The following is a 23,520-nucleotide window of genomic DNA, read 5'->3' on the forward strand; positions in this document are numbered from 1 at the left end:
AATTGGATGCAAAAAATAATTTTGATATCATATACTTGAATTTCAGGAAAGCTTTTGATACTGTTGCACATGGAACAGGCGCCTCTGTAGCCAGGTGGGAAGGAGCAGCAGTGCGTAGCACATGCTTCTTGATTAGACCGGGGTTCGAACCCGTCACCACCAAATACGGAGGATGCGGAAAGGTTAAGGAATGACCACCGCATATCCCGGAGCAATATGGCCTTAGTTGCTAATGCTCCTAAAAAAAAACCAAATAACAAAATAGCACATGGAAGACTGTTGTACAAATTGGAGTGGTATGGCATTAAGGGCAAGTTGCTATCCATATAAAGGGATGGTTGAGTGGAAGACGACAGAGAGTGGTAATAAATGGACACTGCTCTACATGGATTAATGTTATTAGTGGAGTCTCCAAGGGTTCGGTGTTGGGTCCATTGTTGTTTTTTGTATTTATCAATGACATTGATGAAGGTATATCAGGCTTAATGTTGAATTTTGCAGATGATACAAAGTTTGGCATGGTTGTTAATAACAATAATGCCAGTATGCTACTGCAACAGGATCTGGTAAAGTTGGACAGAAGGACTGAAAAGTGGCAACTGAAGTTTAACATTAACAAATGCAAAGTACTGCATATGGCTAGCAGTAACTCCAGAGAAATGTACCAACTGTGTGGTGTTACACAGGGTAGTGGAGAATAAAAGAGACCTGCAGTTAATTGTATAGTCAGATATGAAGTTTTCTGGGCAGTGCACACAGGCTGCCAGAGAAGATCATGTGGTGTTGCCAATGATATGCAGGAATTTTGGTAGAGGGAGAAGGAGCTGATTATCCCCTTGTATAAGACAATGGCCTGGACACACTTTCAGTGCTGTGTAAAGGTCTGGAGGCCTCATTTTAGGATGGATGTATTTGCTAGAATGAGTATAGAAAGGGCAACAAGACTGGAGAGGGGAACAAATGGGGTGCTCTTACGAAGGAAGGGTTAACTTTTGTAAATTGCAGCGTCTGGAGACTAGGCACCTTTGAGGTGATCTGAATCAGGTGTATAAGGGCTTGAATGGTTTGAGCAGGCTCGATGTTGATGGGATTCTTCCTCTTGCTCAGATTTCAAACCTGAGTGGGCATAAACTGAAATTGAGGAAAGACAGTTGTCGAAGAGATGTGTGGAAATTTGCCTTTAGCCGGCGGGTAGTTGATTGCTGGAACAAACTGCTGTCTGTCATTATGGAAGATGATAGCCTAAATAAGTTCAAGGAAGAAGTGGATAAAGTTTTGGAACGAATGGATGGGTGAAATTGGAAGGATTTTTTTTTTTTTGGCTGATGCTGTATAAGTTTGCTTTCTTTCATCATATGCCTTTACTAATGCTAATGCTAATTTAGTACTTTGTTATTTTTATTAATTTATTTATTTTTGGTTAATTAGACATGCTTCATTGACAAAGTAAATAATATATCAAAATAAGTTAATCTAAAGAAATTTTTACTTTTAATACATTTGCAGAAAAATAAGATTTTTAATTTCTTCTTTTTAATCTGCCCAACAGAGCAAAATAATATGGCACGAATGCAAGTTTTGAGGAGTTTAAATGACATAAAAAAATTCAAGATCACCAGTTAAAAAAAAAAAAGTGCATCATTGTGCTAAAGAACTATGTCCCATTTTGTGTCATGCATTATGCTTTTTCTGCAATGTGACTTGTCACTTGAATTATTGTTATAATTCTGTTTTAAATAAAAATATTTTTACTAAGAATCCATTAGCACTTTCTAATAATGTAAAAAATATTATTACTTTTTCTCCTTTTAAACCTGGAGGGCCATAATCTCCTCTTTCTCCTGGAGCACCCGGAATACCCTAGTAAAATAAAACAGATTTTTACATTCTAAACAATTTCTCTGTGACAGTAATAACAAAAACACATTTAATATAACATTAGTGTTTTAAAGTAAATGGTTATTTGATATTTTTATATGAAGATTATCTCATTTACAGATATGCATGCAATTTACCTATTTAATCAGGACGCTCTCACTTTCTAACTTTCTCCCACAAAATTAATACTTTCAGTTAATTTTTCATCTGAGGTGAGCCTCAGCTACAAAACGGGTCGCAGGTGGTAGATAGCAAATGACTCACACTAGGTGGGTTAGCTGCAAATAACCAATAAGTATTCCCAGACCAAGCCGGCAGACATAACAGAGTGTGGTGGGATGAACTGTGGCAGGTTCATTCATTTTTACATGCCACAATAACTTAATGACATCTCTGTTTTGAAACTCTGTTGGCATCACTTATGAGGTGGCATTTTCTGGCCTCAAGGCCAGAAAATGCCACCTCATAAGTGATGCCAACTTGCTGCCTTGCAAGAAGAGCTGTTGAATCAGCAAAGGCTAGGGGAAAGTAACCTTGATTCAAATCCCTGGTTCCCAGGTTGAGGGTTGAAGCATCGGGTCAGCACTTGATGTTTTTCAACTTGGAAAAACACTTTACTGCTAAAAATACCAATGTTACCAAGAAGTCGGATGGACTTAAAGAAAAACGACCTATGTGCAGAAAAAGGAAGATTCGTATTGGTACTTGGAATGTTCGCGGAAGCTCAATTAAGACACAAGAGATGGTTGCAGAACCTAACAATTCAATATACTTGTCATCAGTGTTGAATCCAGAGTGTCTACACCAGGGATGGAGGAATATAAACTTTGGGGTGTTTTTTTTTTTTTTTTTTTTTTTTTTGTAGTTGTTGGCGCATTGGCTTCTGTGGCCATAATGCACGTCCCAAGGCTTTTGCAGTACTTTGATCCAAGCCCGAGGTAGGATTCGAACCCGCAACCTTTGGGTTACCAGGCAGGCACTTTACCCACCCGGCTAGCCCGGTCGCCTTTGGGGTGTGGGACAGGTAGTATACGTGTATATAAAATGTACTGTTTATAGGCTGCGACCAAATTGTCTTGTTTGTGGTATACAAATGAAGAATTAGCCACAAGTAGACTCATGCTGTAAAAATATCAAATAAAGGGAAGCTGAAAACCATACGAGCTACTTAGTCACAAGTAGTTCGTTTGTGTGAAACACTATCAAGAGATGATTCATGTGAAAATAAAGGGAAACTGAAAACCATAAAACAAAAATGCCGACACTTGAATAGTGGCTTTTAGTTACAATTTGTGCAGCCAGAAATATTTCCCATTTAACTATTTTGAAAATTTCATGTCTTTTGAATATTAGTGATTTATTTTCAACATGTACCACTGGTGGTATGAGTATCACATTTTGGGAAACGATGCTCTAGTTGATGTGATTTTTTTGTGTTGTGTTTATTTGACATATATTTATTGAATTGGTGTTTTATAATTGCAAAATTGTGTGAACTGATAATATGGGTCCTAAAGAGTGCAGTAAGAAGAAAATTTCAATCAAAATTAAACAAAAAATGTGGCAAAAATTTCAAAGTTGAGGGCTATGAATGAATATTAAAATAAACATTATTTTTTGCCAGGGTGGGGATAAAACTCACCCCCGGTTACTCTCTGGATTCAACACTGCTTGTAATGACAGAAACCAAGAAAAAAGGAAAAGGTAATGAACAGATTGAAGATTATGCTCATTACAGGAGTGGGGTTGAAAAATCAGAAAGAGCCAAAGCAGGTGTTGGTGTTTTAGTGGGTAAGAGACTACAAGGATTTGTTAAGAGCTATGATAAAATTAATGAAAGATGCATCAAAATTATTATCAGCATACATTCCAGGTAAAATAATGGAGTTGCTGGTTAAAGATGCATTGCAGGATCATCTAGACAAGACTGCAGCAATAATTCAGACACAGCATGGGTTTGTTAAGGGAAAGTCTTGTCTGACAAATTTGATAGGATATTATGATGTGGTTACAAAGGAACTGGATGCAAAAAATAATTTTGATATCATATATTTGGATTTCAGGAAAGCTTTTGACACTGTTGCGCATGGAAGACTATTGTAAAAGGGGGCATAAATTCAAATTAAGAAAAGACAGATGTAGAATAGATGTGCGGAAATTTGCCTTTAGCCAGCGGGTGGTTAATTGCTGGAACAAACTTCCATCTGTCGTTGTGGAAGTTGATAAGTTGAATAAATTTAAGGAGGAACTGGATAGGCATTTGGAGAGAATGGTGTGATTTTTTTTTTTTTTTTTTTTGGTAGTTGTTGGCGCATCGGCTTCTGTGGCCATAGTGCACCTCCCAAGTTTTTTGCAGTACTTTGATCCAAGCCCGAGGCGGGATTCGAACCCGCAACCTTTGGGTTGCCAGGCAGGCACTTGACCCACCCGGCTAGCCCGGTCGGCTGTAGATAATGTGCCTGATGCTGAAAAGGACAAATTCTACCATATGCTTTATGAATAGGTGGATTTGGTTAAGTAGAATTAACAAATAGTTTTGACAGGAGATCTAAATGGAAGAGTAGGCTCAAAAAGGAATGATGATGTATTGGGAAGTGCTTTGGTGAGGAGATTGTGAATGACAATGGTGAGAGAATTATCGATCTCTGCACACAGTACTACCTGAAAATTCGTAACACCTTTTTCAACACAAAAATATCCATAGATATACACGGGAGCGACCATCCCTTCAGCAGAAATTGATCATAGACTATATAATTTTCTGTGAGAAGTCCGAATGGTCAGTCAACTAAAGATAACAGGATAACGAGAGGTGCTAACTGTGGTTCGGATCATTACCTGGTGATTGCGGATATATTTTTCAAGTACCAGAAGAACCATCAAATGAGACCTAATACTACTATTCAAGACAACAGGGTAATGCAGGAAAATATTACATATAAACTGGAATTACTATCTCACAACAGTATTAGAGATCTTTACCAGAGAAGACTTCAGAACCATCTGTCTCACATTAAAGAAATATAAGAGGTGAATTACCTTGTATGGCAGCATTAAAACAGCCATACACAAGGCAGCTAACAAAGCACTAGGCCAAATGGATAATATATATATAAACAACAGTACTGGTAGAACGAGGAAGTAGCTGGGTTGGTGAAAGAAAAGAGCCTATAACAAATGGTTAATGAAGAGAAATCAGGAAAATAGAGAAGGATACAAAAGATGTAATAGAGCAGTTAAACAGAAAATTGCTGAATCCAAGAATGCGGCATGGGAGAAAAGATTCAAATTGACATATCGTTAGGAGAAACACAATCATTCGAAGCTTGAGAACACTGAAAACAAATGAATCTCGTTCAAATAAAAACTTTATTGATATGCTAACATGGGAAAGTCGTTATAATAACCTCCTTAACAAAAGATGACCTCAATATCAAAATATAATTACCCCTCCACCAGTGGATAAAGGGAAGATAGAAATTACAAAAGACCAAGTATTAGACTGCATAAAGTTAATGAAGAACAAAAAATCTCCAGGGAACATAACAATTGAACTTATTAAATATGGACCACCAAGTTTAATCGATCTGATTGCACAGCATTTCAACAGATGTGTACAGCTAAGAAAAACACAAAAGGAATGGAAAATTAGCTATATACATCATCCATTTATAAAAAAGGAAATAGGCAAGATTCTGGGAACTACAGAGGCCTAAGTGTGAATTGCACTGTGTCCAGATTGTACTCTAAGGTGCTTCAGTTAAAATTATGAGAGGAGGTAAAAGATAAGATTAGCAAAGAACAAAGTGGATTTAGGTCCGGTTGCTCAAGTGTGAACAATTTGTTTATTCTGTAGCAACTAGTGCAGAAAAGAAGAGCAAGGAATAGAGATACCTACTTTGCCTTCATGAATCTAGAAATGGCTTATGACTCTGTTATAAGAAAGGAATTATGGAAAGCCCTACAACAGATGTCAATTGATCCACAAATTGTTGAACTGATCAGGGTATGGTCGGAGACAATTATACAATAACAACCCAGCATTTATTAAAGTTGGAAAGGCTCTATCTAATCCAATCTGTCCAACAAAGGGGCTGAGGCAAGGATGTAGCTTATCATCTTTATTGTTTTTGGAATGCGCCTTGCAAGAATGGAAAAAAAGCTGTTGTGGAATAGGAGTACCAATTAATGACAGATATATATGGAATCTCAATTTTGCCAATGATCAGATCATCACAGCACAAGAAGCTTATGATTTGGAATACATGTCGAGAAAACTGCATCTTACATATAACCAATTGGGCCTCAATATCAATTTCACAAAAACAGAATTCCTAAGCACAACAGAGCATCTAGACAAACTGAAAGTTACACAATCTATACATCCAAAAACCTGATGACTTCTTCAAGTACAGTTGATTCCGGTTATTTGGGACACATTGGGACTAGTGCATTTTGGCCCGATTAAGTGGCTGCCCCAATTATCCGAAGTGTCACATAAATAGTTAAAAATACAATGTACCACCCCTTTACAATTAGTTCACTGTACAATCAAATCTCGTTACAACAAACTCACCATAGTAAAGTACCGTTCACTATACGATATGCAGTAAACACTGGTCATTGTGATAACGTTTGTGAATTGAATTTTAATTCTAATTAGCGAAAATAGGAGGAATATTATCCACAGGCTATAAAAGTAAAGATATATTAAGCACAAATTTACCCTTTATTACCTTACCAATTAAAAAATTACATGATACATGAAATTTTGAAGAATATACCTGATAATCGGAATAATCAATACGTACTGTAATATATACATACTAACTAAACTAGTTGACATTTCTGTTCACTGACATTTGTGGATGGGGGGTTAAAATTTAAAACAGTAAAAAGATAAGTAATCAATAACAAAAAACACGGCACACACAAATTGCAAGTAATACAACACACGCAAGTGGGAACGGAGTAACGAGTTACAAAGCTTTAAAAATAGGAATGAAGAGAAGATTCTGAAAATTATTTTTTTTATATGATTGAAGATTCCATGGAAGTGTAAACACATTTCACCATAATAACCCACAGAATTCCAGCTGTCAGTATTATCGCAAATTCAATAAGATCGAGTTTACTATCCGTTTATGATAGATTGCACTAACATAAAAACCCAATAAACAGGTGACTGATAATTGTTTTTATTGTTTTATGGTTGTGACCTCCAGAAATCCGACCGAACTATATGGTACGGTTGGAGACAATCGTAGGGTAATCTCCAGTGCTGAGGTCTCCTGCCCCGATTAAACGGCATTTTGTCCCAATTAAGCAAAGTAAACCCTGGCTATTTTCTCGATTGGTTTCTGTTTTTTTAAGATTTGCCCCAAATAAATGGCTGTCTCAATTAACCGGTGGCCTAAATAACCGGAATCCACTGTATCTTGGCTGTTTTATAACTAAGGAAGGAACGGGGGAAGAGGGTGTTAGCACACAAATTCATCAAAGTAAGAAGATTCTTTGTGCCCTTGACACTATCTAGTGGGACAACAATATCTCCCTTAGAATAAAAAACATATCGGACAGTCATTAGTGGAATCGGTACTTTGCTTACAGATGTGAGATGCGGACACTGAAAGAGGATGACAAAAAGAAGCTTTGGGCCCTAGAGATGGACTAGCTTTGTCCAAGTGTTAGCGTTTCTAAGCTTGAGAGGGTTATGAATGAGGAAATTAGAAGGCTTTGCATGCAGATGAAGATATTATAGAGTGAAATTGAAACAGGAAGCTGAGATGGTTTAGACATCTTCTAGCCATGAATGAAGAGAGAGATGGCCTAATATTTTATATGAGTGGATACCACAAGGGAAGAGAAGATGAGGACACCCTAGAAAATCATGGAAGGAGGGTGCAATATCAGCTATGAGAGAGAGAAATTTGAAAGTTGAAGATTCCAAAGTCCGGTGACTTTAGAAAATGGGAATGACAAAGTACAAACAGAAAGATAGTTACAGAGCCAATCATTTTCCTTTCACTTTTTTTCTTGCTTTCTTTCTTTGCTGGAACTGCCTAGTCTAAAATGTAATTGAAAGTGCAGCTTCCTGAAACCATCCATAATGGTGCAGCCATCCAAGAAGCTTTATCGTGACACAGAAAGGAGCTGCATCATGACACTGTAGTAGTCACAAATAGCACAAAATGCTTGATCCATCCTAGCTTGTTCTCTTTTCACGTTGGTATCAAAAGCTGTAACCTAGGCTGGTTGCTGGTCATTAGCACTGACTGGGCATTTTCTTTTTAAATTTATTTATTATAATAGGTAGTCCCAGCCAACTTTTTGGCAAAGTACTCACTGGAAAAGTGAAAAATCCCAGACGTCTGAAAAAAATCTGGACACACCAATGGAACATCTGTTTGCAACACAAGAATGCATAATATATTGGTGTCAATAATCAAGGATCTCACATGGAAATCATCCCCTCCTCATATTTACCAGACCTTTAGTAAGTGATTACTTGTTTGGACCCTTGAAAGCATGTGACAAGACTAATTTTCATGATGAGCATGATATGATGTGCAATGCAAATGTAGTTCAACAACTAATCAAAAATTCTTCCATGGAGGTATCACAGAGTCATTGCCAGTGGTGTACTGAAACAGTGGAAAGGAGCTAGTTATGTTGAGAAATAGTGTTAGAATTACTTGTAATATAAAACAGAGTATGATATACTGTAGAATACCAATTGTCTTCATTTGAATCATTTACAATCTGCATTTTAATGCTAATAGAATAACTTGAAAAGGAATAAAATAAACTTCTCTTTGAGCTGCATAGCAAAATAAAGTTATTAGGGCTGAGATCAGAATTTCATTGTGAAAAAAAATTGTCTAAAAAAGTCAAGGAGATGGTTTCCTGTATAATATCCATAAAAATCAATCCAAGTGGAATTATAATGCATTATACTAGCTATCTGATTTATAATTAAAAATTTTTGAAGGCGTTATTAATTTTTATGAGGTTTTTTTTTTTTAATGTTAAGATTTTGTTCACAAGGATGTATAACTGTGACATTGATGATATTTATAAAAATACCACTTATAAAGTAATATTTATTATAGCAGCAAACAAAAAACCTACCTTATTCAATAATTTATGTATTTGAACTAAATCTATTAGAAATTCATAAAAATTAATCTTGACTAATACATACTGGTAACCCAGCTGTTCCTGGTTTTCCATCCTTTCCATTATGTCCGTTAAGTCCATGGATAGCTGTTACATTACATGTGCAAGTTCCAGGGGGTCCAGGAGGGCCTTGAGGACCTGGTGGCCCAAAAAGTGTTGGCTAAAGGAAGAAATTAAATATAACATGCAAGGGATGTACATCCTAAAACAAATCTAATCATGGTTTACTAATTTAAGAAAATAGTACTATACTGCACTGTTTTTCTGTCATCACTGCCTAAAGACTATATTATTCCACCTGTGACAGTAACAGAACTTGAGGTTAGGCTCTTTTGAAACAACTACTTTAGTATTTAGTATTAGCCATATGATGCAAGGAAGCAGAGGCTTTTACTGCACTATCCAAAAAAATAAAATAAAATAAATAAATAATGAAAAATAAAAATATTAAGAAAAATAAAGTAAATAAAATAAAATAAAATAAACATTTGACTTCCTCCCAATGTAGGTATCTATCCAGTTGACCTTTGAAAATTTCAACCTCATTCATTTTTTTTCTCTTTTCAGAGCCGTAAGCATTTAAATTAGGTCTTCCTCTAATGTGTTTAGTAATGAAGTTCTGTAGCCCACATATTTGCAGTCTTTCCTCATATATAATTGTCTTTTTACTGATGCCACAAGGGACATTTCCCATCTTTAGACCCTTTCAAAAAGCTCGATGGTCTCCATATGTGAACACAATATTTTAAGTGTGAGCTTACAATTTATTTACGCAGTGGGATTATGACCTCCTTATTTCTAGAAGTAAATGTTCGATAAATCATTGATAGAACACCAAGGGCCTTCCTTGTCACCTGTCTGCACTGCTTGGGGAACTATCATGTCCAATCATATCATAACTCCAGAATTCCTTTCTTCCTCTACCATTTTTAATTCAAACCCACAAAGTGTATAAGTTATTTTTGGGTTGCTATTCCCCAAGTGTAAGACCTCATATTTTGCTGTTCTGATCATCCTTCAAGTCTATCTAAGTCATCCTGAAGCAGCACTGCTTGGTTGTTGTTGTTATTTTGGTTTTTAGGAGCATTAGCAATTAAGGCCATATTGCTCCGGGAATATGCGGTGGTCATTCCCTGACCTTTCCGCATCCTCCGTATTTGGTGGTGACGGGCTTGAACCCCGGTCTAATCAAGAAGCATGTGCTACGCACTGCTGCTCCTTCCCACCCGGCTACGGAGGCGCCAGCAGCACTGCTTGGAGCTGATTGTTAACTACTCTACTAATCTTCACATCAACTGCAAATTTTGACATCACTATCACGGAGAAAAATATTGTATATAGTAAGTCGAGTTATGTAACTTCAGACTTACATAAATTTTTTTCACTCAATTTTTTAGGATTGTAAAATTTAAAACAGTAAAAAAATAAAATAAAATAAAATAAAATAAGCAATCAATAACGATGAACACAGCACGCACAAATTGCACAAGTGAGATTTGGAGTAACAAGCTTAAAAAATAGAAATGAAGAGAAGATTCTGAAATTTTATTTGTTTTTTTTTATATGACCAAACATTTCAGTGAAGGGGAGACCACACATTTCACCTTAATAACATAAAAACCAACAGAATTACAGCTATCAGTATTATCACAAATGCAGTAAGACAGAGTTTACTACCCATTTAATTAATTATAATGAATTGCACTAACAGAAAAGTCCAATAAACCAGAAACTGCAAATTGTCTTTACTGTTTTATGGTAATGACCTCTAGAAATGTGCTTTAGTAAAATATGAGATGATAATAGTGTTTTCCCCCCTGTGAAGTTCTTTACAGAAAAATTTCACGTTATCATGGTGCTGACTAAGAGAATAAGTGACAGTGGTACTAGTAAATCTACCAAGAAAAGGAAAGCAATTGATTTCAATCAGAAAATTATCACTTCTAACTCTAGAGTGAACTGGATGAACACAGACAGGGAATTGAGATATTCTAGCAATGTTGTTTCAGAGCCACGTGGGATGACAGTGAAGATGTCATCAACATATCTGCACCATGTTGTAATAGGTACTGGTGGGTTCAGTACCTATTACAACATGGTGCTTCTTCCATGGCAATGTTGGCCACTACGGAACTAACAGGGGCTAATTGCCATGGGCACCCCTGTTAGTTCCGTAGTGGCTAAACGTTGCCATGGAAGAATTGGAAGAACAGATATTCCTGAACCCACCAGTACCTATTACAACATGGTGCAGATACGTTGATGACATCTTCACCGTCATCCCACGTGGCTCTGAAACAACATTGCTAGAATATCTCAATTCCCTGTCTATGTTCATCTAGTTCACTCTAGAGTTAGAAGTATATGGATCTCACCCATTCCTAAACGTCTTAGTAAAACACGTGGGCCCACATCTAGAAACCTCAGTATACCGTAACCCTATGTGGTGCGGACAGTTCACAAACTACAGATCTGGCCATACTCCTAGTCATCTCAACAACTGCCCGCACTCTATTCTCCAGGACTTGGAGCCATTCCAGCACAGATGAAGCTAGGCACAACGAGATTTCTAGAGGACAGACTTGATCAATTGTGGCTACCCAACACACATATTAGACAAGTGCTTCTTGCAAGCACAGGAGCTCACGGTCCACCCGAGACCACCATCAACTCAGGGCAATGTACCTACTGCCTACATTCCCTACTATCCAGGCATGTTGGGCCGGATCTCAAAAATCCCCAGAGAATACTGCATAAAATGTGTGCAGTTGCCCGGTCACCCCTCTCTTATGCAGCAGTGCAATATACTGCATAGCCTGCAAAGACTGTGACAGCTGCTACATAGGAGAGACTTCAAGACCGCTTTGCAGAACACAACAGAGTGATTTGCCTTGCTGAGACCGACTAGTCCACAATCGTGGAACACTTCTGGTCCACCCACCACGACCTCAATCCCAAGCGGGACTATAAAATAATTGACCACTACTGACACTTTTGCCAACGCCTCTGGTTAGAGTCACTCAATATATTGTGTAATTCGAGAGCCATGAACCACTGCAAAGGCATGAGACTACAACCCATCTTAGAGACAACCGTTTTAGGTTTAGACAAGAACTGGAGAAAAACTACGCACGTCCATGGAGCAACAATAAACACTAGTTTAATGATTGAATGACCTACCTCGTGCCCTCGCACGCCTCACTGCACGCACAACTGTGTCTGTTAGAATAATTTTATCTCTAAAGTTTCTATTTTATGTTGAAGAAGAGACACGATTTGTCTCGAAAGCTACAGTATCTATTTGTAATTAAAGATATTCAAGTATCTATTTATATTAAAGATATTATTTTACTGGCTAAACACCTAATCATCATTTATTACATAAGAAGACCTGGGACATATCTCTTACGTATGTTGGGGACGTACTGTACTCCAATCAATTAGAGGTAAATTGAAATCACCCATAATAAGACATTCACACTTGCTTACCCATTCCATCTGCATGTAGAAACTCTTGTCATCCTTTTCATAATCTTCTGGTCAGTAGATTATTCCCACTCTCATTATACCTTTGCTTCCAACTAATTTACATCACACAGATTCTATACTAGCATTCATAACATCTGAATCTGCAAAAGCTTTTGTCATGGTCAGTCAGCTTTCTGTCCTCCCTATCTTTTCTAAAGATGTTATACGTGCCACTGTGAAACTCATCATTCTCTATTTCTGGGTGATATGACATATCTGTTAGCACTATTATGTCAGCATTAGTTGTCCTAACCAGAAGTTAAAATCACCCATTTTAATGACAACATTCCCAAGCTTACTTTATTCACAATTGAGACTAAGTGTTCTTATATACCTTGACACACCCCTCAAAAGTTATTTAAGATTATTTCCAAGTAATAGCTTCCCATTCATTTGAAATGTTGCTATTCTCAGAACATCTTGCCAATATCAGCTGTTACAGCAACAGAGAAGAATGTTTGAAATGTGTGCAAGCATTTCTTTGACCCATATCATCAGATAAATGCATATATATATTATCCCCTATTCCTCCCTAACTAGCAGTTTGCCTGACCCCTTAAGGTATCCTCAATGATCCTGGCAAAACCTTTACACCACCTTTGTTCATATGTATTCTGTCTCTAAAAAAAAAATAAAAAATAAAAAAATTCTTCTACCTATAAGTGCAGGCCATGCTGATAAAAAGTTCCCCCAAAAGCTTCCAGAGTTCCTCAAGTCTGAAGATGATCCATAATGCTTTCAACATGAACAAAAATACAGTAATAATATTGCTCTATTCATCCCTTTTAAAAACTGACAACCTGTTGGTGACATTATTTATTGCTCCCAGTAGACATACCCTGGTTCTAGTCCAACTATCCTTATCACAAAAAAATGTTATCTATTTCCTTGACAATGGACTCTCCCAATAAAACTAAATATGTTTGAACCAGAGCACCATGCGCTTAACTACTCTGTTCTGGAGCCAAAATCATGAATTCATCACCTGATAGATTACTAGAGTCCACAAAAAGATTCCAGTTTCATTTTTCTCTAAGGCTAGCACCCATTTCTTCAGTGACTCAAATTCTTCTAGTAATGCATCATGTTTTAATTTGAGACCAGTATATTCCTCGCATTGGGAACAAAGGAAAGAACCACCAGCTGCGATTATCAACTAGTTCAATCTCTGAACACATATCACAGGTCTTGCAAGTGATGAGCTTGTGTCTTGTAATGGAATCACCAATGGCCATTTCTGTCTATATATATAATCTTTATTGTATACAAACGTGGTATATACAATAGACCCTTCACAGCAGCAATGCCAGGGGTTTTACATTGGATGGTGGACAATAATAGCCTTGGGGAGACGGGGCCCACATCGAAGTTCGGACTCATCCCCCAGAGCCAACAATAAAATAGAATCAGTGTCAGATTATTTACAGGATATTATGCTTTCACAGTATTTACAATGAAATAATAAAGATATTCAGATTTACATTATGTTATATTAATATTTATATTCATAAAGATACTTTATTTACAACATATTCATAAAGACATCGTGCTTTGAACATTATTTACAATATATTAGGCATTATTATGCTGCCCTTATCAATGTGCACTTTGCCTGGCCAAGGTCAAGCAAAGTGCACATTGATAAGGGCAGATATGTTTTCGGTATCTGTTTTCTAAATCAAGATATCCTCAGATAACTGTTTAATATGATTAGTATTTAATATGGATCTTGTAACAATGACCAATAAGGTAAGAATTAACTTTACAAAATATTACAGTAATTAAAATTAAAAAAAAAAAAAAAAAAAAAACATTATAATAATTAAGCAGATACCAAAAATTTATGAATTGCTAGACTTAAGAATTTAAATTTACATGCAACCTAAAAGAATCTAACTTAACCAGAATTAGCTTTACAAAAGGTAAGAATTAAGTTTATAAAATAACACAAAAAGAAACCTCAAAAATTATCAAAATTAAATTTACACAACATTAAAAAAATTAAGCAAAAGCAAAATTCCTCTAATGAATTTGTTATGCAAATTACCAACCCTTTAGACTTTAATCCATCCAATTATAGAGCAAGAGAGAGAGAGAAATGTCCCCTCTCGGTTACTACCAACTTCAGAACAATGCAACTTTAGCCATAGTCAACCTAAAGTAACTAATATCACAATCTAATAACATCACCCAGTAGGCAACTCCATTATTTTTTAAAAAGTTGAAGATAATGTTATCCTTATGAATAATGCCCTAATGAATAACCTCTGTCACTATCACAGGAAGAATAATGGTCTTCAGACAATAATAAGAGAAAATCATAATGAAGTGAAGCATTATTTTCTCAAAACAATTTAAATACCTGAGTTGAAATGGTACTTCTTTACTTGGTTATTGTTTTAATAAACTATAATTTCTTATGAGGTTGTTTGTGACATAATAACTACTCCAATTTGTTTGTAACTTCAAATAACTACTCCAATTTGTTTGTAACTTCAAATAACTACTCCAATTTGTTTGTAACTTCAAATAACTACTCCAATTTGTTTGTAACTTCAAATAACTACTCCAATTTGTTTGTAACTTCAAATAACTACTCCAATTTGTTTGTAACTTCAAATAACTACTCCAATTATCACTGATATTGTTATTATGATTTACATGGCATGTTTGCATTCAAGAACTTTTTACACAGTGTGTATCACGATTGTACAAATGTGTCCAATTATTGACAAAAAATTCTGGATTTTTTATCATTTCACAGAATGTGAGAAATTAAATTATTACAGTAATAACACCATAAAATCATTTTTACCATTCCATCATGTTCTCCTGAACCAAAATCAAAAGGATTCCATCCTCCAGAACCTGCTCCTGATCCTCCAAACATAGACCTAGATGGTCCTGGTGGTCCAGATGTTACAATACATTCTCCCTTTAAAATAAATAAATAAATAAGTACAATAAAAACTAACAAATTTTACACAAATATAAATAAAACATCAAGCTTTAATTTAGTGCAAAATAATCTCAAAATCTTTGGGAAGCTATAACTACTACTACTACAAAGTGACCTTTGAATCTTTGTATAATTTCAGCAAGAATGAGTTTTCCAACTAAGTTATATACTGATGAGCCAAAAAATTATGAGCAGCAAGTCGTTATGCAAATCGAAGCAACTGCGGATGAACTACAGCGCGTGCACAGGTCGGGACACGGTATAAAAAACACCTGATACTGAGCTCCGTTGATCAGTGTTACTCTTGTTCTTCAAATGAGAAAGGCAGCGGACTTAAGTGTTTGACAAAGGCTAAATTGTAATGGCTAGATGACTGGGTCAGAGCATATCCGAAACTGCACAGCTGGTGGGGTACTCACGGTCAGCCATGGTTAGTACCTACCAAAAGTGGTCCAAGGAGGGGGAACCCACAAACCGCCGGCGAGGTGTTGGATGACCACAGCTCATCGATGCTTGAGGTGAGCAAAGGCTCTCCCGGATGGTACATAGCAACAGAAGGGCGACTGTTGTTGTTGTTGTTTGTTATTTGGATTTTAGGAGCATTAGCAACTAAGGCCATATTGCTCCGGGGATATGCGGTGGTCATTCCCTGACCTTTCTGCATCCTCCGCATTTGGTGGGCACGGGCTTGAACCCCAGTCTAATCAAGAAGCGTGTGCTACGCACTGCTGCTCCTGCCCATCTGGCTACGGAGGCGCCCTGCATAGAAGGGCGACTGTGGCGCAACTCGCCGATAATTGGAATGCTGGTAACGGGAGTAATGTGTCACAACACACAGTACCCTGCTGAAAATGGGGCTGCACAGCAGCAGGCCACTCCGAGTGCCCATGCTAACCATGATTCACTGGTGACAGTGCCTACAATGGGCACACGAGCATCGAAACTGGATCTTGAGTGATTGGAAGAAGGTCGTCTGGTCCAAGGAATCACGTTTCCTGCACCATCTGGACAGCTGGGTACATGTGCGTCGTTTACCTGGGAAAGTGATGCCGCCTGAATGCACCGTGGGATGAAAACAAGCCTGTGGCGGCTGTGTCATGCTTTGGGCAATGTTCTTCTGGGATACCCTAGGTCCAGTCATTCATGTGCCGGGCACTCTGATGTCTACCACCTACCTAAACATCATTGCTAACCAGGTACACCCTTTCATGGCAATGGTCTTCTCCTCTGGCAGTGCTGTCTTTCAGCAGGATAATGCAGCATGCCACACCACCCAGATTGTTCAAGAATAGCTCGAGGAACATGAGGAAGACTTCCAGGCCCTGGCCTCCAAATTCCCCAGACATCAATTCCATCGAGTATCTGTGGTTTGTGTTGGAACAGCAACTCCGATCTGCGGCATCTCAACCACAGACTTACAGGAGTTAAAGGATCTGCTGGTTATGTGTTGGTACCAGATACCACAAGACACATTTAGAAATCTTGAAGCATCCATACCTCGCTGGGTATGAGCTGTTTTGGCTGTACGTGGAGGACTAACATCATATTAGGTAGGTGGTCATAATGTTTTGGCTCATCAGTGTATATCCATCTTCTCTTTGAGTATAATATGGCAATTTAAAGACTCCAGGTCAATTATTTTTTATGCAGAATGGTAGGGGGGAAACAGAGAGGAATGTGTCAAAATTATCACATACTGTTAACCCATGAGAAATTCTGTAGTTTGAAAATTGTTTGAATACTGACACAATATATCATATATATAGTCTACTATAAATATACGAAATAATAATAGTTAATAATCAACAAAATTAAATAAATTATTTCACTAAATATGGTTAAATTATGCTGTTAACTCACTCCTTTCCTTTCTCTACCATGCTCCTTGTTTTAATTCATCTGCAGTTTCATTTATCTTTGGAAGGACAGGTGGAATTCCAGATGATGATAATTCAGAAGAACAGTACCCATAGAAATATCTATATAAAAGGTATGCAGCAGAAAGTGTGTGGGGGGGGGGAGTGTTTAGAAGAAAAGGACACTAACAACAAAAGAAAAGGTCCAGTCTTTTTTTTTTTTTTTTTTTTGCTGCAAGGGAAGCAATATTTGTGATATATGATAATAATTAGGAATTTAATAATAATTTAATAATTTGTAGCAATAAACAATTCTATACATACAGCACATGATAAATTTTGAAATTATTTACACAGAACAACTTACTTTTAACTATTTTATTCATTTTGAAAAATTTTGGAAGAAATAAATGATGCTAAAAATGATTTGCAAGTTAAGTGTAAACTACAGATTTTTACAAAGTGCAATTACCTTTTCTCCTTTGGGACCTGGAGGCCCTGGCCTTCCAGGTATTCCTGATTCTCCTTTTTCACTTTTCAATGACGAGTAATATTGTACAAAATCTTCCTTAGATACTATGCCAGGTTCACCCTATAATAAGAATAAAATACTATTAAATTTTTATCATCCATCAGGATAACACTTTAAGCTAGTAATATGCCATATTATTATTGGTGTAAAGCAGATTTGAAATAGAATAAGGATGACGAATCTTTTATTGCAGAAATACTGTATTACTAAAACATTCTAAATTAATGAATTAAAAAGACTAATTAATATTGAAATAAAAGGGTATCTATGGTCTTTATACACTGCTGTACAATGGACACCTGCATGTCTACAAATACCCTTTATTTACATGAAAACTAATGTGTTCTGAAGCCTTTAGCCTTTATGATTGCCTCTACTTTCCATGGAACACCCTCCACTAGTTTTTTTGTAAATGTCCTCTGATATTTTCCACCATTCAGCCTTCAAAGCAATGACCAATTCAGCTCTGTTTTTGGGCAGTCTTTCCGCACACACCTGATAATTTAATTCATTACAGAGGTTCTCTATAGGGATGAGGTCAGGACTCTGGGCTGGCCAATCCAACTTTTTGACACTCATGTCCTTAAAACTAGTCCATCATAACACGAGCAATATGACATGGAGCACTGTCCTGCTACAGGTATGCACCTTCTTTGATATGCTGCCACAACATAAGTAAGGCATTATTGTTCAGAACATCTAAATAAATCTCAGCATTCATGGTTGTCTAAAACAACCAATGGTCCCAGGCCAAAAAATGGCTCCAGACTATCATGTGGCCTCCACAAATCACTGCTGGGATGATACAGTCCAATAGATAGCTTTCGTCAGGCAATCTGCAAACACCCAAGCATGGCCATCAGACCTGGCAGACTATGTATCGTAACTCCTCACTCCAAAGCACAGCTTTCCATTAGTCTATGGTCCAAGAAATGCAGGCCTTACATCAAGCTAGACAGTATCTGGCATTAGTCAGGGTGATTAGTGGCTTGTGGATGATGGCATGACTGTAGTAGTCCATATAATTCCGTGTCCTGCACACTATACTGAAGCTGACATGTCCCAATCATCTCACTGAGAGCATGCACGAGCTGCAACATCATCCTGTATTCTGAGTGGACAATTCTTTGCAGGGCTCTTCTGTCAAGTTCCAACACCTTTGGAGGCTTCTTGGCTCATTTTGTGATAGTTTCAGCATCAGTCCACTTCCATTTGCAGATCACATCATTCTAGGGATCTTCAGTCCCATTGAAATGCCATGTACAGACAAACTGCTTATGTGGTATCCTATTATCGTTCCACACTAGAAGTCTGTTAACCCTGTCGATTGTAGCATCTTGCATTCACAATCATACTACGGTCTCCTTCAAAGCCTACAAGCATATTTATACTTGTGTCTAACATGTGGTGCTTTGGTAGGACATGACCAACTATCAAAGGAAGATGTCCAAATATTAATGGCAAGGAAGATGTCCAAATATTAATGGCAAGGCAATGTAGATACAATAGGTAAAGGTAGGTAAAGTGACCTGGGCACTGATGTAAGGGGCCACCAAAACCAAATATTATCATGGCTCATCTACCTAGAAAAGTGATGGTGCCTGGATGCACCGTGGGACTAAAACAAGCTGGCGTCATGCTTTGGGCAATGTTCTGCTGGGCTTTGGTATTATAACATTTTAATACTAAAGTTTGGTACACAGCACCACCACCAAATTTTAGTAACTACATCACATTTTTTTTTTTTTTTTTTTTTTTTTTTGACTTTGCTGTAGGCACTAAGGTTCCTTGTTATGTGGATTATGTGGTAACAAAGTCAAAATACAATTTGCTGGCTAATCATCAGAAGAGATTCAAGACATTTTGAATAGATGTAGTGTCACACAGTACAAAATAAATCAGAATTCCACATGGAGAGTGCATCTCTTATTTTTATTTATTAATTATTATTTATATTTCATTTATCAGTTATCATTTATATTTTTTAGTAATATGGGATTCTTCTGTGCATATTTTAAATTGTTACTCTTTTGACTGTCTATAGAAAAGAATAAATATTACTCTAAAAAAAAAAAAAAAATCTCAGAAGTTCTTTTTTAATGCAACCCAAGTAGACAGCTGTCATCAGATGTAAAAAATTTGGCATTAAGCATGTTGGTTAAAGAGATTTTGCTAAAAAGATGTGAGGGAAGGCTCCTAATTTTAGAAGTACAGTTAAGCAGAAACAATTTCATTCTGAGTTTAAGTGGAGGTACAGAGGGTATATTACAGGCACCTCCATAGCTAGGTGGGCAGGAGCAGCAGTGCGTAGCACATGCTTCTTGATCAGACCGGGGTTCAAGCCGTGACCACAAAATATGGAGTTCAGAAAGGTCAGGAAGTGACCACTGCATATCCCCGGAGCAATATTGCCTTAGTTGCCAATGCTCCTAAAAACCAAATAACAACAACAACAACAACAGAGGGTATATTACATGCAAAACACCATGGCTGCAGTAATTAATCAAAAGGCAAGAGTATATGCTATGTTCTCGAAAAACAGAGGGTATATGGGACATCACTGTGTACTCTCCACACAGCCATGGTGTAATATACATGGACAGGATATGCACACTGAAAGACTGAACTTGTATACTACCATAAAAAATACACAGCACATTGATAACTGTTGGCTGCAATAAAACAGTTACATTGTATTCTCTGTAAACCAATATCAATGAAGTTTACAGTTTCATTGTGAATGTAAATTTATTGGTGTTTTTTTTTTTTTTTTTTTGTTGTTCCATTCAGAGTTCTGAACAGGAATACCATAGAAAAGACAAGGATATACAGATGGGCTGCAGCAACCAGCTCTTCATGTCACAGATGAGAGAGCTCTGAGAAATCCTCAACCTTTTCAAGTAAGAGGACTATCAAATCCTCTTCAGGAGGAAGGATGGTTGCAGAGTAGATGTGTGGAAGTTTGCCTTTAGCCAGTAGATGGTCAATTGTTGGAACAGGCTTTCATCTGTTGTTGTTGTAGAAGTGGATGGTTTGGATAAATTCTTGGAGGGTATGGATGGGAGAAATGTGTAGTTTTTTTTTTTTTTTTTTTCCATTTTTGGCTGATGCTATATAAACTTTCATTCTTGCATCATTTGCCACTACTACTACCTATAATACTATACTGCCTAAAGCAAAATATTTTTTTATGCTCAGACTGTCAGCCTAGCTAACTAACTGTTAATTCAAAATAGTAGTTATTCACAAAAAATGCCAACCATGAAAACACTTTAGGGCCCAGGTTCACTCTGTAAGACAAATTTATATACAAGTACTTATTTTATATTGCTGATCAAGTTATGATATAAAACTAACATTTTGCTTCACGGATATGAATTCTTAGTGCAAGGCACTAAATTGTCTTTGCTATGTATGACTCAGTTTAAATTGCCTGTGTTTATTTTTTAAACTGACTACACCGTTAAATATTTGCTGTTCTGTTCAATGTGATGGCTGTTGTGATAACTGCACCATTTAGCTACCTTCTCCTCACTGGAACTCTTGAATATGTGAAGCTTCACAACAGCACTGCCAGAGGAGCACAAATTTGGGTCAGTGGGCTGAGAAATGGCAATTGAAGTTTAACATTGACAAATGCAAGGTACTACATTCAGGGTACTGGAAAATGAAAAAGACCTGGGGATGACTGTGCAATCAGACATGAAATTCTCTGAGCAGTGCAGGAATGCTGCCAGGACAGCTCATGGGGTTTCGTCAATGATATACAGAAACTTTGCTAGAAGGGATAAGGTCATGGTTAGGCTGCGTCCTGAGTACTGTATACAGGTCTGGAGGTCTCACTTTAAGAAGGATGTAGATCTACTGGAACAGGTGTAGATAAGGGCCACCAAATTAGTGAAAGGAACAAATGGGCACTCTTACCTAGAAAGGCTTCAGTGCTGCAAATTGCAGCACCTTGAAATCAGGCACCTGTGGAGAGATCTGACTGAGGTGTTTAAAGCCTTGACTGAGTAAGCTGAATGTTAATGGTATTCTTATACTTGCTGAGACTACACACATGAGGGGGCATAAATTCAAGATGAGTAAGGATGATGGCAGAGTGGACATATGGGAGTTTGCCTTCAGCCATTGGGTGGTTGATCATTGGAACATGCTTCCATCTGTTCTTGTGGAAGTGGATGGGTTGAATAAATTCAAGGGGAACTAGATGAATTCTTGGAGTGTACAGATGGGTGAACTGCACAGGTGTGGTTTTTTTTTTTTTTTTTTGGTTGATGCTATATAAGCTTGCTTTCTTGCATCATATGCCATTACTACTACTACTTGACAGTTCCTCTTCATGGAGGACTACCAAAACCTGAAAAGGGCTGTTATGATAGCACTGAGTTTTTATATAAATGGCAAATTACCCTTTTGAGAATGTTATTTGTTTAAAAGGAGTACGACACCAAGGGGACTTGAGAAAGTGTAAAGTTTGTTCTGAATTCAGTACCAATACTACCTGACAATTTAAACTCTGCCAGCTATAAAAACAGAAGAGAAGATAAGGTGCTTTTCAGAAATATTTTTATTCTTACAATATAGATTATAATCATCACATAAAGAAAGCCTTTGCATTCATATTTCATGCTAAATAAATATTTATTTTTCTGGCCTTTAATTTTTTAATCATTTTGACCCCACCTTCAATTTTTTTTATTATTATAGTGTGTGTGCCTAGATTTTGTTCATTGAATGTGTACTGAGAAACGATTCTGTCTGTCAAAACTAAAATTTCTGATAGCAGCAGAAAACTGGAAATTTTAAACAGTTTATTATTGTGATTTCTTGTTTTTTGCTGGCAATGAAAACAGTAAAAACAAGTTGAGCCAAAAAGATCAATAAAACAATTTTTCTACCTTCATTCCAGGTTCCCCTCTTTCACCTTTAGGTCCGGGTTGTCCAGTTATTCCTGTAACACATTTATATGAATTTAGTACTGTTACATTATTTAAAACAAATACATCATAAAAGCAACATTAAACTAAAAGACCATATCATTAAAAATGCAACACCCCATTACAAAAGTTCAAAGGAGTTCATATATAAAAAAAATCTGGTCAGCTAGTAGTACATCAGTACTATCAACTGACCAGAAAAAGGCAGTGGTAGCAGAAAAGACAATCCTCCACCACAATTCTCAAGGAAACACTTCAATGATAATCTTTATCTATGACCAACAACCCAATGTCACTGACCTACAACCCAAAATAAAAGCAACAGTGATTTGTATGGCAATATTGACAAAATACCATCAGCCTTGGAGAGTTGGTAAAATCACATCAGAGCTTGGGATATGATCTAAGACAATACCTAGGAATTCTCCACTGTCAAAATCTTCAAAGAATCATCCTGCCTATTGAGAAACTTATGAAAGTATGATAGCAGCCTAAATTTTCTCATATCCTTGTACTGAATATAATCCAAAAACAGCACACAAAAACATCATCATCATCAATAAAATTCCAAAACCTGTGCTACCTGAGCAGAAGCTCATTCACACTTAACACAAATTTTTGAATTTTGAACTCTCTTTGATCCTTAGC

The 23,520-nt window shown here is 36.9% G+C and overlaps 1 protein-coding gene across 1 annotated transcript in view; it reads right to left on the reverse strand.

Moving 5' to 3' along the window:
• LOC150075973 (uncharacterized) overlaps nucleotides 1-23,520 on the reverse strand; it is a 369,694-nt gene that overhangs the window by 195,198 nt on the left and 150,976 nt on the right. Inside the window, exons 6-10 of the mRNA XM_090387222.1 lie at nucleotides 22,834-22,886; nucleotides 17,873-17,992; nucleotides 15,401-15,520; nucleotides 9,083-9,217; nucleotides 1,798-1,860 (exon numbers count right to left, since the gene is read on the reverse strand). Coding sequence (XP_090243348.1) covers nucleotides 1,798-1,860; nucleotides 9,083-9,217; nucleotides 15,401-15,520; nucleotides 17,873-17,992; nucleotides 22,834-22,886 — 491 coding nt within the window. The remainder of the gene's footprint in view (nucleotides 1-1,797; nucleotides 1,861-9,082; nucleotides 9,218-15,400; nucleotides 15,521-17,872; nucleotides 17,993-22,833; nucleotides 22,887-23,520) is intronic.

This window comes from Mastigoproctus giganteus, chromosome 13 (genome assembly GCF_048544385.1).
Source record: "Mastigoproctus giganteus isolate SK-2022 chromosome 13, ASM4854438v1, whole genome shotgun sequence".
NCBI classification, from domain to species: domain Eukaryota; kingdom Metazoa; phylum Arthropoda; class Arachnida; order Uropygi; family Thelyphonidae; genus Mastigoproctus; species Mastigoproctus giganteus.